The sequence below is a fragment of the Athene cunicularia genome (genome assembly GCF_003259725.1).
Source record: "Athene cunicularia isolate RWA chromosome Z unlocalized genomic scaffold, athCun1 chrZ_part2, whole genome shotgun sequence".
Lineage (NCBI taxonomy): Eukaryota > Metazoa > Chordata > Aves > Strigiformes > Strigidae > Athene > Athene cunicularia.
In genome coordinates, this window is record NW_020799143.1 from 16,407,225 (window position 1) to 16,434,924 (window position 27,700).

The following is a 27,700-nucleotide window of genomic DNA, read 5'->3' on the forward strand; positions in this document are numbered from 1 at the left end:
GGCTATATTTAAATATTTCTTGTAGAGATGTTTCCTGGCTCATTTTCAAATCTGAAACCTCCACTACCTTTGGGAATGTCATATACACACACACTGTTAGGCATGAATTGATGCTTGACCTAAAACTATTTTTTCCACTTCCACTGCAATACACTGGAAATAAACACTGAAAAAGAATTTGTACTCAAGTTTATTAGCTCAAAACAGTTCACACTCTATAACAAGATCTGTGATACACAATAAAATCCATATGCCAGGAATCCTTTCCATGTAGTACAAACTGAAGGTACCATTCTACCAGTGCATCGTTTCCAAAAATAAAAATCTAGTGATAAGTCATTCAAACATGAAAGAGGAATACTAAAGAGCATCCAATATTTTAAAAGGTTACAAAGTCAAAGTTACAAATTTTACTTTACAAAAAATTCACAAACTATTTAAAAAAAAAAAAATGGATGCCTCAGTAATCTTGCAAGTGTAAAGAATAGTCCAAACATTTCTGAACCATTTCAAATGCTGGTAATACTTTGGATACTTTCTTGTATTTCAGAGCCAGATCCTACAGTATCAGTTCCAGAATGATTTACTGTCTGCAGTCTACTCTGATCTCCTCTTGCTCCATCATTTGGAATTGATATTTCATTTGTTCTAGGGATGTATTTCTTTGAGGAACAAATTTTGTCGTTTTCACCAGAAGCACCACTGCATATTCTGTTACCATTACTTTTAATAGGTACACTGGAATCAGAAAATGAATGAAGACTGGTAACCAATTGCCTTGCTGAGTAATGTCCTTTTGCTTGTTCATTTTGTTTGACTCTTCTCCCACAGAATGTTGGAGTACTATTTCGAGACTTATCTTCTTTATTTTGGTTACCTGTTTGAGCTTCATTTTCCTTCCATGAGCCTGGCTGGTACTGTTGCCCAGCAGTCTGAAGTTCTTGTATTTCTCTAAGAGCAGAGAAGGAATTATTCACAACCATCTGGGATTGAAACGTGCCAGGAAGAGACACTTGGATGTCCCCAGCTCTGTTCTGAAATTTTAAATTCTGATTAAGACACTAGAGAAAAAAAATCCAGTATTTCAAGTGCCATATAGTAAAATCTGCATAGCAAAATAAAGTTTTTGCAAATTATAGAAAAGATTCAGGGATAACAGCAATCACACAACCTTTATTACCTTGCAAAACAAGCAAGTTTCAGAAGATTGCTAGAGTGATAATGACACAGAGTAGATTTATTGCGGCTTCACATCTGGCTTGAACTTTATACTGCAGAAATGTGTCAATTACACTGAAGCAGCCAATAATCATGTCTGTCATTCTGAAATACCTGCAATTCATTACATTTGCTCACAGTTCACAGTAATATGTTCCAACTGTCTATCCCACAATACCTAGCTGCTACAAGAATCTGAACTAACCAATACTAGGAGGAGTTAAATACGAGTAGTGTACATGTTAGCTGAAGCTTTTTGTAGTCATCCTTTGCCATTTATACTTAAATCCACTTTAAACTCAGGCTTCTAAATGTATCTGAATTAAAAAAAAAAAAAAATCAAACAAACTGCATGAACAAGTTGATGTCACAGTGCAGAAGAATCTAGAAGCTCAAAACACTGTGGCAAGTCAAACTGTAACAAATGTCAAAGAACCTATAATGAGAATTGCTCTATTAGTCTGAATCATTTTAGCAGATTCAAACTGCAAATCGCTTCCCACACCATTAAAAAAACACAACATGTTTTACCATCGTGTTTTAGAAGCTCATGATGTTCTTGGGAAATCTAGTGCGTTTCATGGGGCAGACACTGGGTACAAAACACATATTGGAAAGCAGAACAATTCTTAGCATGACAGTTTTATCCAACTTGGACAAGGTTGTAGGCTGCCAGTATCTTAATTTTTAATTGCCTTAAAAAATTAACCCTGGTCTTTTTCTTTCTTTTTTTTTTTCTATCCCTTAAGGGAACTGTAGTATCTCCCTTGAAAAAGCCAGAAGGTGTTCTACTTATTGACTTCAGAGTAGAAACTAAAACCTTAGGTTGGTAATACCGCAAATTTGTAGTTGCCTGAAATTTATGTCACAGCTTGTGTAGAAGTTTAACAGGACTAGACAAATACACTGCAATTACTTAAAAGAAACACTATTGGAACCACTATTGGAACTTCCTATTTCAGAATAAGAAACAACATAATTACCACCAACAATTTCGTTGTACATTACAAAATACTATGGTTTATTTTCCAATGGCAATCACTTAAAAAGCTTAATCATTGAATTCCTATGATCTGTACAAATGCAGATGCAGCAAAAGACTGCACTAAGAACTTAATGGATTATTTGGTAATCGTAACTTTCAGTCAGAGGAGGATAATAGCTGAAAAGTACATTAAATACCATCAAGTACATTGACACCAGCATTACCTCTATAGACTTACTTTGTTATTCTGGGTATGTTCTTGTCTTTCTTCTTCAAAAGATTTCTCCTTTAGCGTATTACCAGGCTTACTGAGAGTAGAATTCATTTGTGGATGCCCCAAAAGACCAAAATCTGACTGGTCTATCCCCGCTAATACAGCAAGTTGTCCAAGTCTGTAAAATAAAGTTTAATAGAATATGACACAAAAAATTCTAACCCTGTGAAAGACCTAAACATTCAAAACGAGAAGAAACAGAATCTGTTTGAAGACAGTTTTTCCATTCTTTTCTGAAAAGACCAAAATATCTTAATAAAGATGAAAAGAAGTAGCTATTTTCCTGTCTTTCCACAAATTAGCCACAGGTTCAAAACTGTCAGTCTTCTCTCACTGTTATGAGGCTAAGAATTAAGTTCTCCCAGTTAGCACTGATCTCAGAGCAGGATGCTGGCAAGCAGATTCTCTGTCAGGCAGAACAAAGATTATCATTTATCATTCAAGCAGAAGATTGGTGCACATCTACCAAACTAGCATAATCTCTAACAGCCAAACCCAACTGCATGCTTCACAAATACAGTCATATTGTTTCATGTGCCATCTTACAAGTTGGCCAAATCTATCACTTTAGTGTTTTAAGCCTCAGTAAGAAGTGCGAAGTTGCAACCATCAGTTGATAGCACAGCATATTATATATAGAAGCTTATTGAGAAGAGCAGTCTTTGTGATTGGTATTCTGTAACTTTCAGAGCAACTCCCTGTTATCATGAATAGGCATAGGGCCCATCTGAATAAATTTTTTTATGTAGTGAAAAAGCATTATTCCCTTCCTCCTCGGTTTGAAATTAATTCTTAAAGTAATGACAAGTCTACCAATTGACTGACACAAAATTAAAACACAGCCTCGGGTTGAACTTTACATTGTTACATTATTACATGGTGGATGGTAGCAGGAGACAGGGAGGGCAAATAAAATCTTTTGTGGTCTTCTCTGAACATGCAGATTAGACTGCAATATATCTTCATATCATTCCTTCACTCTCCTGGATGGGATTGCCATGACTGGCTACATGAACTTCACAAAACAGCTTTGAGGATTTAAACTGAGATTCTTTGACAAATGGGAAGGATGAACCATCCTTTGAGAAACTGCAGGTAGAGTGGTAAAGTCTTAACACAAAGTTCAATTACTGCTCCCTAAAATATGTCTAGTAATAATAAATAAACCAAAATTTAAGTACAGAGACCAGATTCATCCATCTAGATTTCTGTACTTCAATTAGTAAAAGGCAACAGGACACTTTCTGAAGCCAGTTCAACTGCATTTTGAGCCTTTTTATCATGGGAACACAGGTGATCCAATAAAGACTTGGATACACGCTTTAAGAGAAGCCTTCTTTTTTAGAATAGGTTTCTTGAAAGCCTTTCCCAAGGACTAATACATGAATTCAGCTGGACTCTGCTTGGATCATATTTTTCCCACTGAGAAAAATATTAAACAATGTTACATAGTCCATTTTTCTTTCTTTGCTCTTTGCATGTATAGTACTAGAGATTAGGGGCAGCAAAGGCAGCATACTTCACTGGGAAGATATTTGTGGAAAGAGATCTCAGCAGAAACAGTAAGACAGTAAAGTGACAACCTACCCAGCATCTTTAAGGAGGTCTAAAAAAGCATGAAACTTTTGGAAAGAGTTCTCAATGCTGCCTAGAACTCCTTCATCTTCCAAAATCATGTTGGTTACTGACTGTGCATGAAGAACCTCAGATAGAGAGATATTTAGATTTCTTAATCTTGCATTTTCCATTTCCAGCTATGGGAAGAAAATATAAAAAGGTAAAAGTCCTTTCTATCATCGCCAGTTAAAAAAACCCAACAAAATACCCAACCCCACCTTTGCAAGCCTATGGAGTAGTATCACAAACAGAAATACCCAAACTGATACAACTGATAGAGAGCTTCCTGTACCAGAATATTCAGGGCACTGTTACATTGACCTCTGTGCAGGTTTGTTTATCCACAGCTGCAATTCCGTGCTACCATAGTGAAGTTGCTGCAGGCATTCAAAACTGCTGGCTCAGTACAGTCTTCAGTATGTAAAGAATGGTGCAGAGCAAGTGCAAGCAAAAAAAATTTCTTTCATATCGTGTAATTTTGTCTGTACTATATGACATATTAACAACAAAGAATTATTTTACTCATAAAAAACCTTAATGAAGGCCAATGCTCTCCTTATATTAACCCTTCTGTATCAGAGGGAGTGCATACTGCTGCACCTCTCCCCTGCACGGTGTATCCCAAAACTGGAAGTTTAAGACAATCTCATTTTTCTCCACATTGAACATTGATCAAATTAATAACAAACTGTAAGTTGAATGACAACTGCAAGATATACAGGGGTTTGTGTTTGAGGGAAACATTAACTCAGACACTCATTTAAGATTACAGCTATGCAATCACTGCTACCACAGGCTTTCCTTCTTTCATCTTTTATGAGAGAAGGACAAAAAAATTATAGATTTAACATTGCAGCTGTTAAACTACCATAAAAGCAAACAATTATAGAGATTACTGCTACTTAGTTTATCCCTTCTTCTGAGACAAGGTGACAGGTCCAAGCAGTCTAGCATGACAGAGGAAGACTTGTTGCAATGGATATTTAGCCTAAGGAGCATTCAAGTATTCAAACAGATATCCAGCAGGGCCCACTGATGCACTTCAAATTACAGGAGGATGAGGATGGCCACACCGGAGGACTACAATGAACCTTGTAGAGTGCAGAATCATTTGTGGATATCTGCTCCCTGTACTGTGGGGTACCATTTGTTGCTCAGGTTCCAAAGGGTACCACCACTTCTATTCCACTCCAGATGACATCTAAGAACCAAATTAAAGGATCTTTTTAGGTCAGCAACAATGGATGGAGGGGAAATAGATGTCACAATTTAACTGTGACAAGTTGTTAGCTCAGTTCTGGCATAATGCAAAACTGCGCTTCACAACTGACTGCTATGCACAAAACAATCCAACATTTTTATTGCTTATGGAAACAAAAATCAAAGGGACAGAATAAGCTAAATTAAACTTTTGCAAAAAACAGATTTTCAGTGCAAGTCATGATAAAAAGGTGGGAGACCTCAAAGAACTACCCTGCAAATTGCAAATTGCAAACAGATTTAATCACTTTCTCAAGAAAAAACAAACATCAGGATGCCCCAGATCATAAGTGATACACCAAATGAATGAAACACATTGAAAGAGTAGCTTAATCCAGAGTTCAAGGCTCTGGAATACAACCAGAACAAACACACATTACTAAACACAGATTTCACCACTACCCTTAGGCTAGTAAATGATCGACATGACTTTGAACTGAAACTCTAGAAGCTACCACATAAGATGTCATTGATAATTACTCCTAATTAAGCAAATGGATAGTTTGATTGGTGCCTCCTTAAAAAGTAAAGATGACTAACAGTTAAGTATCAGTACCTCCATTATCTGTCTCTCAGCCTTTACTCTGGATCTTTGTTCTTCCTTTAATTTTTCCATGCATTCTTCCAGCTCCAACTATCATAACACAGATAAACGATCATGAAATTTATCTCAAGATGTCAGATCAACATATAAAAACTCAACATGTCCAATTAACAACAAGCACACAGCATTCCAAGCAATAGTGTTTCTTCTACAACAATACATGACAGAGGTCTACCAATATGTAACTTTAGGATGCAAAAAATTAACACAGGAAAGTGGAAACAAGTGTGATTCATTTAACAGATTTGCATTATAACAGTAGATACCACGAGATTATAGCACGTCTCTTAAGCCTATGACGACCATCAGGAGTATATGTTCTCTACTTCCTCTTCTTCCCTTTCACCTCTTCAAACCTCATCTTTATCTAAATACATCTACCTCATCAAAAACTCAAATCAGGCTCTAAAAAAATCCTCAGTAGCCATACATAGATTTTTCAGAACACATTCTTCATGTAGGATTTAACTTCTTATTACAGCAGTAGGAATACAAAATTATGAGCTTTAAGAACAGTACTCTTTTCAATTGGTTTCACTTTGCTCTTCAGCAGAAAACGTTTTTCACAATCCCAAGCTGCTTCAGTGAGTTAATCAGCTTAGTGTTGAATTAACAAAACCAAACATTTAACAAATATATTCTAGTCTTATTCATGAGATGCCTATACTTGTATTTTAACTTCTAGTTTTAAGTAATGAATCTCTCAGTTTCAGTGAACACTAGTCAGGATTTGATAGCAATACCATGTTTTCTTGAACCAGAGCATTATCATCTTTAATTACAGCATGTGAAGTGGAAGAACAACTAGTATTTTCTGTTCTTGCATGTCTTAACACAGTCTTCTGGTTCCAAAGGTGAAAACATTTAAAATTATCAAGCTACTCTATTCTTCAGAGGGTAACCTATATCAATTAATAGTATAAAAAGCTTCTTCATTTCTCTATACATTTTTCTATACACTGTATAGAAACACATATATGTAACATAGGATGCTGCTTTTTGTACACACCTTATCAAACAGTTCTACAGAAGAGCAAAGATCCAAATAGTACTGAAATCCTTTGTTTAGTATCAAAAAGTTTATTCAAGAGAGTAGTACTGAATTAAGAAGACTGGTGGTACAACAGAATGCATAGCAGAAATAATCCTTCTACAAATGCAAAGATGTCCTCATAGGTCTTGTAGGATGCAAGGGACTTTTGCATCTGATTCAAAGATAGGTTCTAAAATATTCTAGATATAGCCCTTCCAGTGACAACCACTCAGAGTGAAGATTATGGGTCTGTTACTACTGTCCAATGAAGCCCTAAACTAGCATCAACCAAGCTAACCCTGGAACTAGAAAGCTAGCCATATCTTTATCATCTGAACACAAGAGAAATACTGAGAGGTTAGAAGGTATAGGAAAATGACATTTCAAAGACAGTATTTGGAAAGAGATTTTACAGTATCTAACTGTCATGACGCAACAAACTCACCTCCAGGCATGGGCTGCGGGGAAATCTCTATAGAGAACCCTCAATAGCTAACACAGTATTACTGCAATCTACCTCAGAACATGTTGAAATAACAGGAGCTAGAAATCCTTCTATACAGAAGCACAGCACAGAAAGTAGCAACCATAATGTTCTATATTCACAGCTTGACATTTAAGCCAGAATCCTGTAACCTACCTTTGAAGATCAGTCACAGGCACAACAGACTGAAGAATTCTTACAGTTTCACTTATAGTGTGTGCAAATGTATGTGTGTGTATATATATATATATATATATGTGTTAAAGTTTCTAGGGTGTAGTTCTTTGTCAAACAATTCTACTTTAGAAACCTTAGCTCTATAGTATTTTTGCTGTGGACAGATTTTAGACAATTTTAAAGGCAACATCACTGACCTTTTTCTTCAGATTACTAGTTTATATTTTCAAAGGGCAAAGGCTGAGAAAATAGTGAAATTATCAAGATTTTTTAAGTAGAAGTTTGGAGGTTTTTAGTTTTGTTTAAACTTGATTTATCACACTATAGGTGTACACAGTATTTGATGGTTATGGCTGACTTCACAAAAGAATTGACAAACATAGGAGCTACATGTCATAAGCAGTATCAGAAGCATACATTTAAAGGAAGATGCCTTGCACCTGTGCAAACATATCTGTCACCGTTAAATTGTAAGTATATGTACATTTTATTTTTTTATTTGCTTTTGAGAAATTCACTAGCTTACACAATCCTCTAGTCTTTGTGCAAAAAAAATAAAACAAAACCACATACGAGCTAATGTACCTCCAAGCTACAAGACTGAGCTTTCTAGCAGTGTAGTGGAATAGCAAATATGTCTGTAGCCCTCAGAATTACTATGCAATATGACTAATCAACACTAGACGGAGGTATAAAAATGAAGTTTAAAAACTAGAAATATAACAAAATGTTTTAGCCATGTTTTTCCACTTGATTATATTGTTGTCCTTGTTTTTTAAAAAGGGTCATAGTGCAACCTCTACTTCTACGTAATTCACATAGTATTAATATGTAGAAAGAGTTACCCTCCTAACTATATTAAGGAAGGAAGTTCACCATTTATACCCTTAGTTAAAACTTCAAAATCTGGGGGTTTCCTCAACTACATTCTTCATCAGAGGCAATTCTGACATGTCAGATTCCCTCTAGTGGAAAGAAAGGATATTTATCAGTTCTTATTTTCCATTTAAGCAAATTAAACTTTTCAGTAGCCAAGGGACTTTTTAAAAAAAAAAACCATGAAAACACAACTAATACTGCTTCACTAAGTAGTACACTTAAAGCCCTGCAGAAAGTTCTCAAAGACTTACATACTAAAGTGAAAGTCTAGTCATTTAGTCACACTGAGGAATGTCTGGAGAGCTTTTTTGGCACACTGACAAGTTTAAGGAGTACCCAGCTCTTACTGTTTATTCCCACTCTGCAATCCCATCATTGTTCTAGCACAGCTGGTTATCCCGCTTTACTGAAAGGCTGTGCCAAGGCCTGCTACAGCCAAATACACTGGATTACTTTTCAGCTAGATCAGTTCCTCAAGTCAGCTCTCCCCTCAAGCAACTCTGCAGTATGAGCTGTTTAATGACAGTACCTAAGCACAGTTAACACAGATAAAAAGGGTCCTCCACTTCCCCTCTCACAATATCAGCCATTGGCTTCTGCCACTGACTGTGCTGAAATTCTGGAACACACCCAATCACATAAGCCAATGTGAGTCAAGATGGCTGAAAACACCTGGAAAAATATCACAGAAGGTTAAGGTTGGAAGGGACCTCTGGAGTTAATCTTGCCCAACCCCCTGCTCAAGCAGGACCACCTATAAGAAGCAGCCCAGGAACATGCCTAGATGGTTCTTTACCATCTCCAAGGATGTAGGTTCCACAACCTCCCTGGTCAACCTGTGCCAGTGCTGTCACCCTTACAGTAAAAGTGTTTCCTGATGTTTAGAGGGAACCTCCTGTGTTTCATCTTATGCCTGTTACCTCTTGTCCTGTCACTGAGCACCACCAGAAGGAGCCTGGATCCATCCTCTTTGCCCCTCCCTTCAGGCATTATATACATTAATAAGATCCCCCTGAGCCTTCTGTTCTCCAGGCTGAACAGTCTCAGCTCTCTCAGCCTTTCCTCAGAGGAGAGATGCTCCAGTCCCTTCATCATCATGGCTCTTTGTTGTACTCTCTCCAGTACGCCCATGTCTCTGTCGCACTGCGGAGGCCACAACTGGACATGATACTCTAGATGTGTCCTCATCAGTGCTGAATACAGGGGAAAGATCACCTCCCTCAGCCTGCTGGTAACATTCCTCCTAATGTAGTCCAGGATGCCATTCACCTTCTTTGCCACAAGGGCACGCTGCTGGATCGTGTTTGTCTTAGTGTCCACCAGGATCCGAGGGCCTCTTCTGCAAAGCTGCCTTCCAGATGGCCTGGCCTCAGCATATATCGGTGCATGGGGTTGCTCTGCCCCAGGTGCAGGACTTTGCACTTCTTTTTGAACCACACAAGTTTACTCCACATCAGCAAGTTGAATCAACTTACCTTATGATCAGACAGACATGAAAAAAGGACATAAAAAAGACTGAAGCAAGAAATGGAAAAGCACTAAGGGACAAAAGGGAAATATATAAAAGGAACAATTCAATGGTGACAAGTTGTTAGTTCAGTTCTGCCATAATGTGAAATCGTGCTTTGCATCAATGTAAGAAAAGGTATGGGTGAGGCACAGAAACAGTTTAGGCTGCTTAAACAGTGCTGCCAGATAGGCAACCATGGCCTAAATAAGTATTTTGGTTTTCAAATTCTGAAAATCAAGGAAATCTGGACTTTTACAAGCACATGAGATTTAGAAACAATTTAGGGTTAAGGTTCCTAAAATCTGTAGTTTTACCTCCTAGGAAGCTTCATTTAATCACAAATTATCCCTTCATTACAGTTGCTCTATATGTAATACTACAGGTAACACTGACAGCATAGGTCAATATGACCACAGCACAAAACACTGTCTGCGTCTGCAGTGTGTCCTGAGAGCAATATTCTTCCCTCTCCAAACACGGAGTATTAATACGTCAAGTGTTTCCTGAAAGCACTGTACTTGCTGCCTATAAGTTTTTGGTGCAATATGCACGTAACATGGAATTTCATGATTCCAGACACAATGATCTTGATGAGCGTTGAAGCCACTGCACAGCACAATGTCATCATATTGCACACAAACAGTAATACAAAATCACCTACAAAGAAGAAAACTCCTATACAACTAAGTCCCAGAAACATGTGAAAACCTTGAAAATCTTCCTGAACAAATGTTCTAGAGAGAAAAAGGGTAGGCCTAAAGAAAAAGTATACATCAGCAGAAAAAAATGGGAGGTAGTTATTTATGCAGTATTTGTATGGCCCTTCTGCCTTCCACAGTAACTCTAAGCCACCCTAACTCTCCCATTACATACAGATCTTCAACAAGTTAAGTTTCAACTTCACTTCACCTACATAAAGACAGATATTGTCTTAATATTTATACACATGAATAGTCCATTCACCCAGTGTGGTGCTCTGTGATAACCACCACCAAAACCAGACTGACTTTAAGTCTTACTTTTAGCAGTATTCATTTGGACACAGTGCAGACTCTCCAAACAAAATCCTCACACTTCAGAAACAACACAATTATTCTGCCTGAGGCTGTTACTTTCTAGTAGTGCTAGATTACCTCAGCAGCATTACTGAGCTGCTGAAACACACCCTTTGTTTTCCCTTCTTATAAGAACATTCTCTGTCAAGACCTTTGCAGCAATAGTCAGTCTTGCTACTGCTGGCTTTTTAGAGCTGTCCAAGAAGTAGAAGGAATAACAAAAAGCAAATGAAAAAAGTTTTTTACTAAGTTCAATTATAAAATGGAGCTTTAACACACAGTTATTTTTTAAATTATTTTTACACAACAATCATTAAAATATTTTAGCTCTTACAAATAACATTATAAAGAAAATACTTGGAAGAAAACACTACAGGCAATAACACTGATCAAAACATTTGTGAACCATGATTCTAGACTGGAACAGAGAAATTAAATACATTGCAGCTGTGTGTATTCAGTGAAGTTCTTCCTTATTATGGCCCTGATTTGACGATACGTTTATAGCACATGTCTTCATTAGAACTATTCAGAGACTGGAAATCCAGTGCATATTTGACATACATCTTTTGAAACAGAAGCCTGTGTGACATAATGCAGGATAATTAGAAGTTATTCAGAAATCCTGCTCCATGACTGGTTATTAGCTTAACCATAATTTTCTGAATAAAACATGGTTTAACTGATAAAATTTGCCTTTACGGAGTTTAAGGCACAGAACATGCTTCTTACCTGTAGCTGCTGATACTTTGTTACACTGATCTTATCTAATGATTTTCCCAAATCAGGATGATGGATAACATCATCTAAATCTTCTGTGTCTTCGGTTTCAGATGTAGAAGCGCTTTCTACTGTCACTTTCACAGGAATACCTGTCTAATTATATTAGACAAGAAAAACACACCCACTCACAGCATTACACTGTGCAAAAAAAAAAAATCAAACATTAAATAGTACCAAAAGCTTAATTTAAATGCAATTGTTTCCCAGAGTCCCTTCCAATGCATATACGTCACTCAACCATGCAATTCTGAAATAAATTTGCATAAAACAATATTTAAGAAGTACTATGTAGGCATACATTGGGCATACGTGGCAAGGATTTAGTAGCAGGGGCGGCATGTGTGAGAAGCGGCCTGGGCTGCCCTGTGCCAGACACAGCTGTTTGCAGCCAGCTTCGACCCACCCACCGCAGGGCAGGGCCGGGTCCCGCAGCGGAAAGGGTAGCGCCTCGGGGAAAGCCTATGTAAGAAAAGGGAAAAAATGCCAGACAGGCAGAAGAGAAAAGAACAAGAGTGAGAAAGAGCAGGAGGAACACCAAGCTCAGAGGAGGAGCAGCAGCTCCATGGTGGTTCAAATACCCACATTTCAGCCCAGGGAAAACCCCACAGGAGAGCAGAAGGAGAGCTGAAGGAGCCGTAGCTGGTGGACTGCTGTGACAGAGCAGGGTTTCCCAAAGGACTGCAGCCCACGGGAAGCCTACGCCAGAGCAGGGGATAAGTGTGCCAATTTAATTCATAAGTACACACTAACACACTTAAGCTTTTCTATGGTGGGTAGGGAGGCATGGGGAGATGGAAATAAGAGGGGAGATGGAAATGAGATGTGGAGAAGAAAGGAAGAGGGGATTTTTTCTCCTGCTGATATGTTTACTACAGTGGCTCACAGATGGGTGAAAACATAAATATGTAGTCAAAAAGCAAAAGGAGGAGAGAGGAAGTAATGTGCAGAACCTGTCAGAGGAAAATGCCGTTAATTCTCCTTATTGCCTTTGGAGGGGTTGTGCCCGTACTCCAAACACAGCTTGCTTATAAGGCTAAGAAACCAAACCACAGTGATTCAGAAGTGGGAGTAAACTAAGTATTTAAAGAAGTTTCAACCGAGTACTGACATAAACTGTTATTTTGCAGTTCTACGAGACAGAAACTTTAAAAGTCTGTTCCAGTCTTAACTTTTAGACAGTAAGATTCTGTTGCGAACACTTTTTTCAGGTATTCATCTACTAAATAATTCATCATACAAGAGAGAGAGTACCTGAATCTTCACTGGTAATTCTTCAGTACTATCCACTGGCCCCCCTCTAAAGTTAGAAAAAAATAAAACAAACACTTCTGAGAAAGTAAGTTTATAATGATGCCATTGCCATTTCCATTTCCAAACACAGAACTCTAGGACAGATAAAGCAGTAAGAGTAAAACCAGCATCAAACACTGCACTGTATCCCTTCAACACTCATTACATTTATTCTATTAGTATTCCTACTTCATCATGAATTAGAGTAACATTACTGGACGCTAACATTAATATCTTCAATAGGCATCTTGCTTAATTATTATGAACTAAAGTTAACAGAAGAATTTAGTGTTCAACATTTTGAAAACACTTCTAATAAAAACAGTTATAGAGCATTCAGTAATTTTTTGTTTAAATATTCATATAGCCTCCATTTTGAGAAGCCAAGGTCTAGGGAACACATTAAAAAAAAAAAAAACCTGTTTCAAAAGGAAGCAAAACAAAAATATTATGGCTTCAATGTGTAAAAATTATTTTATTTTTTAAATTTTACTTCACGGGACTTAGATGATCACAATAACTATATTGGCATTGGAGGAGATGAAGCAGAAAGAAGATGTGGAAAAAATACCTAGGCACCTTGAACTGGATGCCAAATCAACTACACTACAAGCTCAGAAAACTAAATTGCATCTTCAGCTACAATAAGTCTGATAAATAATTAGTAACAAGAGAACAAGCAATGGGGGCTTGGTTGTGGGAGGTTTTTTGCTACATCTGAATATTCCCATGACTATCAAATCCTATCTTTTTGTGTATTTTAAAATTTACTGGAATAGAATTTATGTAACATCCTCAAAATTTATATAAACAGAACAAATTATGGATGCAATATGAATTTCTGAATTTAACTTTGAAATACATATTTTAAAAACCTAACATTTCTCTCTACTACATTTATCATACAGGTCTGATGCTTTAATGTTTTCCCTTGTACTATGAAAACCTCACCTGCATCTCTTTGCACGTTCTGCAGTCCGCCAAGGAATGAAGCCTTTCGTGCCCGGAGGTAGTGGTTTTGGCGAGTAACTATCTTTCACAGATTTATTTTTTTTTTCAGAGTTTACAGACTTTTTAGGTGGTAATCCTGTATTTAACAGGAAGAATAGCAGAAAAAATAATTCATTATACCCAGCAATTTACATATAAATTCACAGCTTACTGTTCATAAGTGAAATCTCCTATGTAATAAAAGAGACTGTAGGAAATCTACCTTTTAGTCTAATTTTGCTAAAGTGTTCAAAAACTTCCGTTTTGCTTCTCAAAAAGAGGGGTGGACAGCTTATCTAATTGCAATTATAAACTGGTATAATTAACTGCTATGTTAGGTTGCTGTAGACAGACTCACTTATTCAAAAAAGGAGACAAAGTTTTGTAGCTAACGAGGTTTATTCATACTACTAATTTCAGATACCCAACTCCATTGTCTCAAGTGGGAGCTTTGACAGTCCACGTATACAGTAAGGCTCTACGTGTGCTTCACATTGCCCTCTAGTGGCTGTTTCCGGAAGAACGTTGGTTTTGTAACACCTAATGCTTAAAGCTAAAGTTGGTACTCATGTTGAGCACCTCTACAGAACACCAGCATTGCCTTCACTTAAGAGGAATTACAATGAAATGTCACGTTCATTAAAACAGCAACAAAAGACTGGACAAATCACACACTATAACTCAAACCAGATTCAGAATAAAAACCTAGTGTGGATGATCACTCTTCACCAGGTTCTGTGTGAGTCAGAAACAAGCCCAGAAAACTGTCCACCTCCTATTTCATAGAGTTAAACTAGTGAGACCTCAGGTGATTATTTCTCTGAGATCAGTAAAGCAACTAATTTTGTAATGGTATAGAAATGGATAACTGTGTGTAATGGTTTAGCGCTGCCAGGACCGGAGAGCACGTTGCCGTTGCCCCTCCCTCACCCCCAGCCGGTCAGGCTGGCAGTGAGGCACAAACCCCGGGTTAAAATAAGAAGAAATTTAATACAACAGTGTGATAAACAATCTGAACAACAACAGCTGCAATGATAACAACAATAAACAGCAATAATAGTGAACAAGACAAACAATATACAGAGAAATACCGCAAATGGTCACGGAAACAGGTTCCTGCCATCAAGCCCGCCAAAGAGCAAGTAAAAAGGTTCTGCCCCTGGACCTGACGCCAGCATGGTATGAATAACCCGGCTGGAGATCCCTTCCACCTCTCTCTCTGCTGGGGAAACCTAACCCTATCCTAGCTGAACCAGGACACAGTTGTAATGGTATAGAAATGTATAACTGTGGTAATGGGATTCCAAATTTCAGTTTGTTCTCAACAAGTAAACAGGGTAGCGCAGTTTTCACCTCCTGGCTGCCTTGACCTCTCATTAAAAAAAAAAAAAACCAAAAACCAACACACTGATCACCACCATTTATTTGTACAAGGACTTTGATTTAATTTACACTTACCTCTCTGCTTCCAGGTAACTAGAGCAGAGAGACAGCCAAATGTATTACAGTGGAATTTTTAGTGACTTAGTAGAAAAATATTTAGCATATCACAGCTATCAGTACTTAATTATAAATATTCAGTATATATGTTATTTTAAACATACTATTTTTAGTATTTAGGGTTTCTGTGAAGTTAAAAGAAAGAAATCTTAGAACTTTTCGTACATGAGTAAAAAATGCATGCTTGTTTGTTCTGCCAGATGACAGTGTGTTACAGAAAGGTTACATCAGAAGGAGGCAGCTTACTACCACCAAGCTTGCTGCAAGTGAAAGCTTATGGAGAGGATGCACTTTGAATAAATACATGCAATGCCTCCACATTCCAGCATATCCTACCATTTTTCCAGCTACAAAAGCAAGTTTCCTACAGAAACCACTGATGGTAGAGGAAACATTACTGAATTAAGAATAAATGGAATTTTTTTTTTGAAGACAAGTATTCTGCAAAACACTGACATTTAGACACATCATACATTTTGTATTTAAAGCTCCTCAACATTGATTATTTTATAGATAAAATTTACTACAGTCATAGAAAATAAAGACAGTATTACCAATACGAATAGTAGCTTTCCCTTTTCGACAGCTTCCTAGGACAATAGTTCTTTTCTTTGATCTAGTTTTCAAAACATCCTTGGAAGATGGAGACGTCAGCCACTTATACTGGAAATTCTTTTTTAAAGAAAGACAAATTGCTTTAGTAACTGATATTTAAAGAAGTGCATTTAAGATTAGAGGGTTTTTTTTTCAGACATATGGAGAACACTGCTAGTTACAGAAAACCTAACAATAAACTGTAAAATTCAGGAAAAACAAAAATCCCACAAAACCCCAATTCAAATACAGATTTCATGCGAATCCGAGTACTACATTACCAAAAAGTGTTGCCAGAACACCACTATAATACCTCAGCCATTATTTTCCTTTCTCCTGTGCAAAACACTTCTCCTTTTATAGTAAAAACGGCATCAACCCTATAAAAAGGAATCTCTGGCTTTTGCATTTCATTCTCAGAAAGCTGGCTCACTAGGCATGACTGGCTCAGATTAAAGTTCTCTGGAGCAATAAAAGCTTCCCCAACATGACTTTGTGTTACCCAAAAACTTAGTGTTTTTTAAAATATCAAGTTTAATTTTCACGGCCTATAATGAAAATTCAACCTTACACAGTAAATGCCTCCAAACTAAAATTAAGACATAGCAATAATCAAGGCAACTGATGTACTTTAAACTTTATTACCTTACAGCAACACCTCTTTTCTTAAAGGTTCCCCTTTCTCTAATAAAAGTTTTATTATTCCAAATAAATATTCTTAAGTTACACTGTCACTTATTTTTCAGCGTGCATCAAGCTATATTTAGTACACAGCCTAGCACTGAAGCGGCCATCAAAGGAAATGCAGTTGATGTTAACACAAAGCTTATCTCAGACAGACCTAAACCCCAAAGTTATTCCCACCAAATGCACAGGAAAGATTAAATGGCATTACTGTTTTCTAACTAACCGAGTTTGTTTCCAGTTTATCATTGACAAGAATTTTTTTTTATTTTTAAAAACTTTGGACTCAATTCTTCTGTAAGTTTTTCTGGGTCTACAGCTGAATCTACCTCCTGAGACATGTTCATTCTGAACCAAAAAATAGACAGAAAGAGTAAAATTAAACTGTAAACTTCTAAGAGCAGGAGTGTCTTAATTTTGTTTTACTACACACATGAAAATGCAGCTATACTAGATTAAACCTCAAGTTCATATATCCCAGTGGCCTGTCTCTTGTCCAAGTGCCTGCTGCTGTTCTATCACAGACCACAAACATAAGAGTGTTGAAAAAATCACTAGATCCTTGAGCTGAGAACATGAAAGCAACCTGTTTTATAGACAACTTCAGTGGATTTTCCTTTAAGTTATTCAGTCTCTCTCAGAATCTACGCAATCTTTTACCACCTATTACACCCAATCGTATCTACGATTACAATCCACTATACTAGCTACACAGCGCTGCTAGGAAAATATAACTTTCCTCTGGTTTAGCTGCCCATCAAATTTGAAGGCACCTCTTCTTGCAAACTTGAAAACCTAACCCAAAGCAAGGCACATATATGCTACTGAAAAGCAAAAAGAAACAACCAGATTTTATGCAGAATAGGTTGGAAGGGCTGCCATGGCTGGTATCCAGCAAGCAAGTGGTGACAGTGCATTACAGGCTATTTGTGGCAGCCCAGGCATGATCTTTCATTGTTATGATTGGCTCGTTATTTCCAGGCTAGTCAAAAGCCCACCAAATGTCTCTTTGTAAAGCAACATGGCAGCACCTCTATTGTGTAAGCAAAACCACGGAGTTGACACAACAGGTGCCATGATGAGACTGTACAGAATGCATCCCTGCAACTTCTCAGACATAAACAAATTTGACACTTTACTGAGTTTTAGTTATGGGAATTATGACAGCCTTTTGCAGGATAAAAAAGATGAAACTGGAGGTAGTACTAGATATGATCATCCATGCAACTCATTAGTTATCTGTGAATTATGGTATGAGTTAGGCTACTTGCTGCAAGAGTAAGTGACAGATTAGTTTCACACAGCAAATTACATCTTACACCTTGTGTTCAAGAAGTCTCTACACACAGGCTAAACTTAGTCCAGCTGATTCTTCATTTTCTATCAATGTGAAATCCAGATCTCTAGCAACTAAAAAAACAAAATCCCTGCTAAATTAAATAATTTTAAAGATAGATACTCATGTTTTCTCCACTACAAAATATGGACCAGCATAACCTTTTAAAACCTCACAGGTTTGGAGGCAGATGACCAAGGGAAGCAATGTAGATGCTGACTGACTGTATTTTGTTTGGCAAGCTTAAGCTACAAGAAACAAATATAATTTCAAATTTGTAATCTTAAGTCTATAATGGATTCTCTATATAAAAAAAAATACCATGAAAAATCTGGAAAGTAACTGCAGTTTTTTTATTATGTTAAAAATAGAAAGAACCAGTGTTAGTTACATCCAGAATTTAAAATAAGTCATTAGGACTCTCACAAATACACTCTTAAATTGTTTTTACTTGTACATTACTTTTTTAAATCTTACTGCTGAATTTTTACTATTGACAGAATGAAGAAACAGACATTGCAGTTCTTTCTATAACAGAGCTTAGTGGCCAACTGCTTTTCTTCATTAACACCTCTGATGATTTATTAATTTATTTAAGGGAGTTCTGACTCCCTTAAAAAAAAAAAAAAGCACACAACACAACACCAACACCCACACCCACTAAAACAAAACCCCACATTGCTGACTTTCAATACAGAGCACATCAGGACACTACCTCAAAGAAACTCAACTCTTTTTTCTCTTCATAATATCCAGGCTTCTGCAACTGATCTCAAAGCCAACTGTAAATCCTAGATTAGGGTAGTAAATGTTTCAGTTTCAAAAGAGTATCAACCTCAACATGTAATGTATGTTTTCATTTTGCTAAACAGGTGGATTATTCCTTTTTGAGTGTCTGCACTGTTATCATGATAAACAGAAAATGTTATTTACAACAGTCTACTCATATATCTTACAAAATAAAGGGTCTAGGATGTTTTTGGTTTTGGAAGAAGCAAAGTTACTTAGCAAGCCAGTGGTCAGTCTTTTTTTGTTAATATTGTTAATGGGTTAAGATACTGCAGATGAATACAAAACAAACGTCTTGAGTTGAGTGATCTTTTAGTACATGGGAGATTGTCCAGGCAGCTGCTTCATCTCACAGTTCAACTTTCCAGCTATCTTGAGCATCTCCAAGCAGATGCTATTTTCATGTGATCCCTGCAACATTTTCCAAGTGTTGATTGCATGTGCCAAGGAGAAAGAGTACTCCTTCACAACCAATCTCAATTTTTCTAATAAAGTCTTTAAGACACTGAAGTGGGGAACTGCATTAATCCTCAAGGAATTCTACACACAAACTTCCCAGTTTATTAGGTACTCCCTACAAATCCACGGCTCTGACTTTTTAAGCCTTTACAAAACCAAAAGAGCAGTAAGTTCAGAACAGTAACTGGAATTGTCACAGCTCTGAAAACAGAACAAGAGTACACTCCTTCATTTGCTATCTCCTTCAGGAACTGAATCTGATTTCTGTGTTATAAACAAAAGACTTAGTATTAAAAAGGTGTATCTCATCATAAATGGTCCAGATACTCCATTTATGCACATTACTGTAAACTCTCTATGGACTGCTAGATAAAGATGGCATGGGGTACTGTATTTCAACTAAACTCTGTTTTGTTAAATGGTCACCATCAGAAAGGACAGTCTTGAGTAACTTAAAGAAATCTTAACTATGTAAGGTATTGACAAAAAATAAGTTTCAAAATAAACTTTCAAATTTTAAATAGTGATTTCCTCTACTTTTTAATGAAAAGTCATTATGACCACATTAACAAGACAAACACAGTACAAAGCCTTCCAGCAGTCCAGTAGCAATATTTACTTAATATTCTATGATAATGCCCAAGTATACACACACATTTCCATTTTCTTTCATTAAATGGGTATTTTGATTTTATTACATGTTACATCCGAAGTTACATGAGAAATCATACAAAATACCCAATATCATGTTGCTGCTAGGGTTTTTATTTTTCCCTTCATGGTAGCTTTTTGTTTGGTTTTTTAACTGCTTAAGAGTCAGACTTCTGTTTATAACTAGAACAGCTGGTTTAGATTCATTCTGAACAAAGATATCCTTTAAAAAAAAATGCAATGACAGTGACAAAGAATTCCCCAAACTTACTTAAAAATGCCTAACACATACCTCTGATTTAGCACTATTTCCATTCATAAGAACTCTTTCAATAATGTTTTTCATCATAAGGTGATCTAGAATAAATTAAGATATCTCATTAAGAATTTCCTATATGAGTCAAGTATTTAAGCAAACAAACAGCAGTACACACCACCCTCCTCCCTTCCCCCATTTTAAAAATGTATAGCAAAATGCTGTTGCAGGTTTTTTCCTTATTTTTCCCCCCAGATTTAGTGGAGGGGAAAAAAAAAAAAAGGCAAACCAAAAACCAACCACAGAGGACAAAGGTAGATACAGTTACATACCAATTAATGGATTTTTTCTTATGTCAAGTACCACCAATGTTGTATTAGTCTGAAGAGCATCTAATAATGACCTTGCTCCTTCATTGGATATTCCACACTGCTGTAAATCAAGTGCTAAAATGTTTAACGAGATAAAAAAAAAAAAAAATCAGCCATGTGTAAAAACAAGATTACTTTCAAAGAAAACTAGAAATTTAAATCAGTATTATAGACCAACATTAAGAAATAACTGCTAAACTGCAAAGGAAGGAACATAAATATCACAGTTAAGTCACTGTTCTTGACAATTCCTAGTAGATGTAATATTCCCAGGCACCAATTAATTCAACTGCCAAAGTTAACATCATAGGTACAAACACACAACTTACATCTAAAAAGTCTGAGTCAATGCTTCTACAAGTTCAATGCTTGCACGCATCAATAAATTATGTGGCTGCCATGAAATAGTACTATCATTGCTCTGGCATTTATTTCATGTTGTGGAGGCACAGTATCACAGAATGGCTGAGGTTGGAAAGGACCTCTGGAGGTCATCTTGCAAAACCTCCCTGCTCAGGCAGGCTCACTTAAAGCCAGTTGCCCCATACCATGTCCACACAGCTCTTGAAGACCTCTAAGGATGAAGACTCCACAACCACTGTGGACAACCTGTACCAGTGTTCAGTTATCCTTACAGTAAGAAAGTGTTTCCTGACGTTCAGCAGGAATCTCCAGTGTTTCAGTCTTGCCCACGGCCTCTTGCCCCGTCACCATGCACCAGTGGAAAGCGCCTGGCTTCATCTTCTTTACAGCCTCCTTTCAGATATTTGTACACCTTGATGAGACCTGCCCTGACCCTTCTCTTTTCCAGGCTAAACAGTCCCAGCTGCCCCAGCCTCTCCTGAAATGAAAGTTGCTCCAGTCCCTCCATCATCTCAGTGGCCCTTTGTTGGACTCTCTCCAGCAGCTCTACCTCTTTCCTGTACAGGGGAGCCGAGGTCTGGCCTCACCAGTGCAAAGCAGAGAGGAAGAACCACCACCCTCAACCTGCCCGTAAGTCTCTTGCCTAATACAGCCCAGGATACCATTAGGCTCCTTTGCCACAAGGGCACTTTGCTGGTTCATGATCAACTTGTTTTCCACCAGGACTCCAGAGCCCTTTCTGCAAAGCTGCTTTCCAGCCACAAATCCCCCAGCATGTTCTGGTGCATGGGATTACTCCTGCCCAGGTGTAGGACTTTGCACTTCCTTTTATTAAACCTCTTCAGGTTCCCATCAGCCCATTTTTCCAGCCTGCTGAGGTCCCTCTGGATGGCAGCATATCCCCACCTTCCCAGAGATCCAAGTAAGGCTGACTGGCCTGTGGTTCCCTGGGTCCTTCTTCCCAGCCTTCCTGAAGATAGAAGTGACATCTACTATCTTCCAGTCCTCAGGCACCCCTCCAATGACCACAGTCCTTCAAAGATTATTAAGATTGATCTCACAATAACATCAGCCAGCTCCCTCAGCACTTGTGGATGTACCCTATTAGGGCTCATGGTATTCTGTAGGTTCAGTTTGCTTAAGTATTCTCTAATCTGATCCTCCTCCATCAGTATGCATGTTATCTGTACACCTGGCTCAGACTATAAAACAATTTAAACAGATAAGTATTTGATTCCATGTACAGCAGGCTATGACTTACACCATCACCATCAGTCATTTTGTACAGATATACTGTAGAACAAATTACTTCTCCAAAATACTAGAGGACAATACTAGACGACACAGTAGTATTAAGATACTCTGACAGCTCAAAAGAGGAAGAGAAATTTCTTTTGAAAAAACACTAATCGTTCCCAGCTAAATAGTGAGTTACTCTTCTGGCTACATTTGCTAATGTTAAGTTTTCTGCCTGCCACTACTGTATCTTAAGAGTAAATATTTCACAATACCTTTTAGCCAAAGGTCCTCTCCTAGACAGTCTGCAAAGGCACTTGCTCCTCTATCTCCAACAAGCATGTTGCAGTTGAAAGTTATCCGCCTTAAACCGGTCATATAGTCAAGGTCAGGCCTCCTATAACGCAGGCTTTCAGCCCAAGCTTCACCATGTCTTTTCATTGCCTGGTGCTTTGCAAACAAAGAGGCTGTTACAGAGGCTATTACCAGAGGGAAAGTCATCACTGACTAGAAGATAACAAGTTATCTTTGTTTTCTAATTGATGTTTAGATGTAAGAAACACAGCTAAACCATTTCTGAGTTCAAGAAATAAAAGTCATTTTTAAATGTTACAGTTAAGTCATGTTTGTTCTGACCATCCAATCTGCAGTGTTAATTAAATATGGCTGTAAAACACCTTATCACCACCTTTTGGCAGACAGACACTTTCAACATACCTTGAATGGGCAATATACACAAGGAAATTACATGCTTTCATGCAAACCAATGTTAGCATTAATTAGAATACTGTACTAATCACAGTCTTACTAATCAGTTAATTCATAGCTTCTAAACTGTAAACTCATTCTTACCCAATGCTTAAGAATACTTCAGACATTTTTCAAAATTTGCGACAGGAAGCACTCCCCAAAACAGGTATCCGACATTTACAGCCTAATACTCATTTAAAGAAAATACATCAGTCTGAATTTTTATTTGTTTAACTGATGTTTACTAAGAAATACCATATTTAAATTTCACACCCGTAACCTAAGTTAATTTTGGCATACAGAGTCACAAATTTCAGACAGACTATTCATTTACTTAACTTCACTATTCACATATGCGGCTCACAAAGTGCTTTGATGGCTTTAGAGCTTGAAAGTAAAAAAAAAAAAAAATCGAATGTATTTAAGTTCTTGTGAATGTTAGGTTCTAAGACAGGTAATTAAATTACCTTCAAAACATTTGATATATGTTCTGCCCCTCGCCATGTGAGGCTACATCCCGTGAAGTTTACACATTTGATAGTAGCTGAATTCTTTACACTCTGGCAGATTGCTGAAGAAAACAAAAGCATACATGTTTATCAGACCACACTTTTTCACTGCCATATTAAGAGAAGCTGAATCACCTGTTAAAGCTAAAAGCCTTAACAAAGAACTAGTGTTGAAATACAAAGTGTATTTTAAATACATTTAAAATGTTCTAAGATTATGTATTTCTAGCAGAAAAGGAAAGACTATCTGAACAAACTAGAACATACTTTATTTCAGTTTACTTATGTAAACATGAACAAATCAAGAAAGTATAAACATCATTATAACATAGTAAGGTTATATGCTAGCATAAAGTGAAGAAATTCAAGTCTTTAAATGTGTTAAGCCACGCAGAATAAAGTGAAGATTGTCACACTTTACTTGTCATAGACAAATGTAGAAGAGGAATGGAAATACTGAAAAACTTACTTAACTATCTGAAGGACTAAAAAAATGAGAAGAATATTTACACTTCTCTGATTCTGAACTTACTTTGTAATCCTCCATCTCCAATTGGACAGTGGGCTAAAGAGACACTCTCTAGAGACGAAGCTGTGGCCAAGCCCTTCAGAGTAAAACCAATGTTCGTTAAATGGCTTAAAAAGCAAAAAAAGAAACAGAGAAAAGACCAAGACACTCAAACTGCCCAGAACTCTTTGTGCTCTCTACAAGAAACTCTAGGGGGTTCAGAGTAAGCTCCAAACAAGTGAATCTTAAAAGCTCAGTTTAAGCTGGTTCATTTCTCTTGCAGAGCACAGCCTATGGGCAACAAGCTGCAACCTCCTTTCCTAGAACCCACTTATGAGCAAACTGGAGAGTGTTCCAGTAACACACCTTGAAGACATGGTTTTATCTCCTTGGTGTCCCACAACTTTCTTTGTCATGTACATGCACAGTAATTTCAGTCACAAGCATAAGTTATACGCCCCAAACACATGGCGAGGATGTTGCCAAGAACATTCTAATACACCTTGATCAATCAGGGCAAGGGCAGGTTATGTGATTTTGACAAGTTCAGCAAGACTAGGTTATACTAAATGTCTCAGCAGAAATCATTCCTACAATGGATAACACAAAGATATCTTAGAGGAGGAACATCCTCATCTGTGACAAATATTTATAAAATCTAGTTGCTACTTCTCCACATCTAAGCATCTTTCCATTTATTTATATACTAATATATTCTCACCTTCGTTAAAAGTATGAGATCTGTCTCCCTCAGAAGTAAACCCTGTAGTTCTATATTTTTTAGTACATCTGACATACTGAGACAGCCTTTGACAGCTTTGCATAGTTGGCCAGTCAAGTCTTTTGATCGAATTGCTGGAATTCTTCTTCTAAAGTAAGTTTTATATCTTTCAATACCTGGTAAACAACAAAAATTGCACATCAGTAAAATTCAGTCCCTATTGACTTAAATCATAATCATACCTTGCTTTTTTGCTGCTTTTCTTAAATGGAATTCATTAGGTATTACAAATGTATTAAATCACACAGAAGTTTTATGCAACAAGTTCTAACATGCATACATCAACACATTTAACTTTTATAGCCATCACAAACAAACCTGATTCTCCAAGACCTTGTTGATGAAAACTTCTTATTGCAATAGAAGTTAGAGTCTTATTATGCCTGATAGCATTCAGAAGTGGTGCCCAGTCAGCAGCTTTGATGTGATCTACAATTAGATCAAGAGCACCCTGACTCAGGTTAGCCTTCACAGCTTTCAGTGGGACGGAGCCTTGCAGAGCACAAAGATGTTCATAATGTGAGTAGAAATCCAGCATGCACTGTCTTCTTATTTTGACTGACTCAATCATTTCTCTAAAATAAGGGAGAAAAAGAAAAAATATAAACTGTTTCCAATGTATAATTGATTTTGCAACAGTCTCAATTCAACACCCATACCCAGAATATGAGTATTTCTGGTGTATTGTATGTGTATTGTATAGCATTTACACGTCTTTGATGTGGCAGCTAAAACGGTATCTTGTGATGCTCACTATCTGTGGAATGACTAAGGGGGTGAAAAAACAACCAAACAGCATTTTTTATTCTCCCATACAAATAGATATACCTAAAACGCAAAAGGCCTAATGCTCAAGCACTAACTGCTGCAAAGTTCCTGTCTTCCTCTTTAATTTTGTAGCATCCAGGTCTGCAGACTCCTGAAAGCCCTGGACACTCCCTGACTCAGCATCAAATGATACAAATGACTATTCCATAGGGAACTGGTTGTGAGCTTCTCTGCTACTTCAATCAAAAGCCTAAATTCTGATAATACAGAGTAAAATGTGTTTTCCTAAATACTTTTGCTACTGCATGCCTTATATACTTATACCAGTAAATTTAGGAAAGTGGTTTCCAGGCATAGGTTTTTGTTACACATTAATATCCATGTAGCAAAGCAGTACTAGCTCCCAAGTAGAATCTCTGAATATAGCTATGGCACAGCTAGTAAGTGATTCAATAGAAATATCTGTCAGTATATTTGGAAGACCCATTTATTTATCTGTTTATTTCTTTATTACTCAAGATATTATTAAGTATTCCACATAGGACAGCAAACATTGTCCACACTGCAAATATTTTTTCATATTCTTAAAAACTTCAGATGCTTCAGATGATCTTCTGAGAGCTTCAGATGATCTTCTGAAATACTGTATGTCAGCATGGGACAAGAATTACTAGATATGTACAAGCATGTGGGGACAGCCATTTGTAAGAATATAATTTAGAAATAATCACATTATTAGTATTTGGATGTCTGAAACTGTAGAAATATTCATAGTAATAGAAACCCCAATAACAGTTCCTCTACACCCCTTTATTTCAGCTCTGATTTACTAGCATTAGATAATGACCACAATGTGGCCACAGGAATAGAAATTACTAAATTACAATCAAACATTTCAATTCCAGAAAGTGACCATCAACTGTAAAGCATCACTGACTTCAAGTGATGAATCAATGTGCAACATATTAGCCTTCTATCTCTAGAGTTTAAGCAATATTCTTTCGCGGTGGCCTTCACCGCAACACCTGAATACAACACTTCTAACTGAAGTAAAGAAAGGAGGTCCTGGCCCTAGCACTTAAGTTTAGCCCACTTGAAGGTATCAAGAAAAAGGGCCAAGCTAATCAGACCCACAATAACTTGCAGTTGAGAAACAACTTTGTAAACCAGAAGTCTTGTGCATGGAAGTTAAGGCATCTGACACAATCCTAGAATATCTTGACTGGCTCTGAGAAGGTACACAGAGGACAATTATTTACTATCTCTTTCAATACAGAAACAAGAAGACATCATATGGTGATAAATTAAAAAAAAAAAAAAAAGCGCATGTAGTCAAACTGAGAAACCTAGTTCCATGCTAAGACTCTTTAGGAAGATGTAAGTTTATAGTGATTCAAGAAACAGCTAGGCAAATTTACAGGGCAGCAAAGCAACTCCATACAAGACCACTGACCACAGAAACGATGACCATGCCCTACATGTAAGGCACACACAGGAAGGTTAACTACATCCCTGTTCTCTGCTTATGCACTTTATTAAGCATGGCCTGGCGGTCTGCTGGAGCTAAACACATCTTATTTGACCTGCCGGGATCACTGTATTTAAGTATATAATAGAGCATCCAACTAACATATAGAAGTAACTCTGGTTACAATTGAGGCAAAATAGGTTTATATGTTTCACCCACTCAATATCGCCAACGACTCGGGGCACTACTTCAGCGCTCCGCCTCCCCGGCACAGTACACCATTAAGCCAGGAAGAACTGGAGACTGCGCCGCTGGCCGTCTGCCACAAGGGTCTGAAAGAGGGAGCGGCAGTCGCACCCCACACGGGCACATCCCCCACCCTGCGCCGCCCCGGGCGATCCCCGTGTCCCGGGAGCGGCCTCAGCCAGCCCCTGCGGACTCCCCAGCTGGGCCACCAGTCCCCTGCCCGCGCCTCCACGGCGGCACAGACGCGACGGCGCAGGAGTTACCTGTATTCA

The 27,700-nt window shown here is 37.5% G+C and overlaps 1 protein-coding gene across 3 annotated transcripts; it reads right to left on the reverse strand.

The window, feature by feature from the left end:
- Positions 1-174: 174 nt before the first annotated feature.
- CEP78 (centrosomal protein 78) lies at positions 175-25,518 on the reverse strand. 3 transcript variants are annotated; one of them, XM_026866250.1, is made up of 15 exons: positions 25,265-25,518; positions 24,887-25,062; positions 24,190-24,262; positions 23,616-23,719; positions 22,674-22,848; positions 20,761-20,874; positions 20,465-20,529; positions 16,214-16,331; positions 14,121-14,256; positions 13,131-13,176; positions 11,829-11,972; positions 5,911-5,988; positions 4,065-4,231; positions 2,442-2,595; positions 175-1,034 (listed from the first exon to the last, which is right to left on the reverse strand). In XM_026866250.1, the coding sequence occupies exons 1-15, from the start codon at positions 25,515-25,517 to the stop codon at positions 510-512; spliced, it is 2,328 nt and encodes a 775-aa protein (XP_026722051.1). In that variant the 5' UTR covers position 25,518; the 3' UTR covers positions 175-509. The 3 variants fall into 3 exon arrangements, with proteins under 3 accessions (XP_026722051.1, XP_026722052.1, XP_026722053.1); XM_026866252.1 differs by having other exon boundaries at positions 765-951; XM_026866251.1 differs by lacking the exon at positions 5,911-5,988.
- Between the last annotated feature and the right edge of the window lie 2,182 nt (positions 25,519-27,700).

Coding starts and splice junctions, on each gene's coding strand:
- CEP78 (XM_026866250.1), bottom strand. CDS start 25,517: ATGATTGAGTCAGTCAAAATAAGAAGACAGTGCATGCTGGATTTCTAC. Junction 25,063..25,264: donor ACAAGGTCTTGGAGAATCAG/GTTTGTTTGTGA, acceptor GTTGTTTACCAG/GTATTGAAAGATATAAAACT. Junction 20,530..20,760: donor AAGAAAAAATCCATTAATTG/GTATGTAACTGT, acceptor AATTTATTCTAG/ATCACCTTATGATGAAAAAC.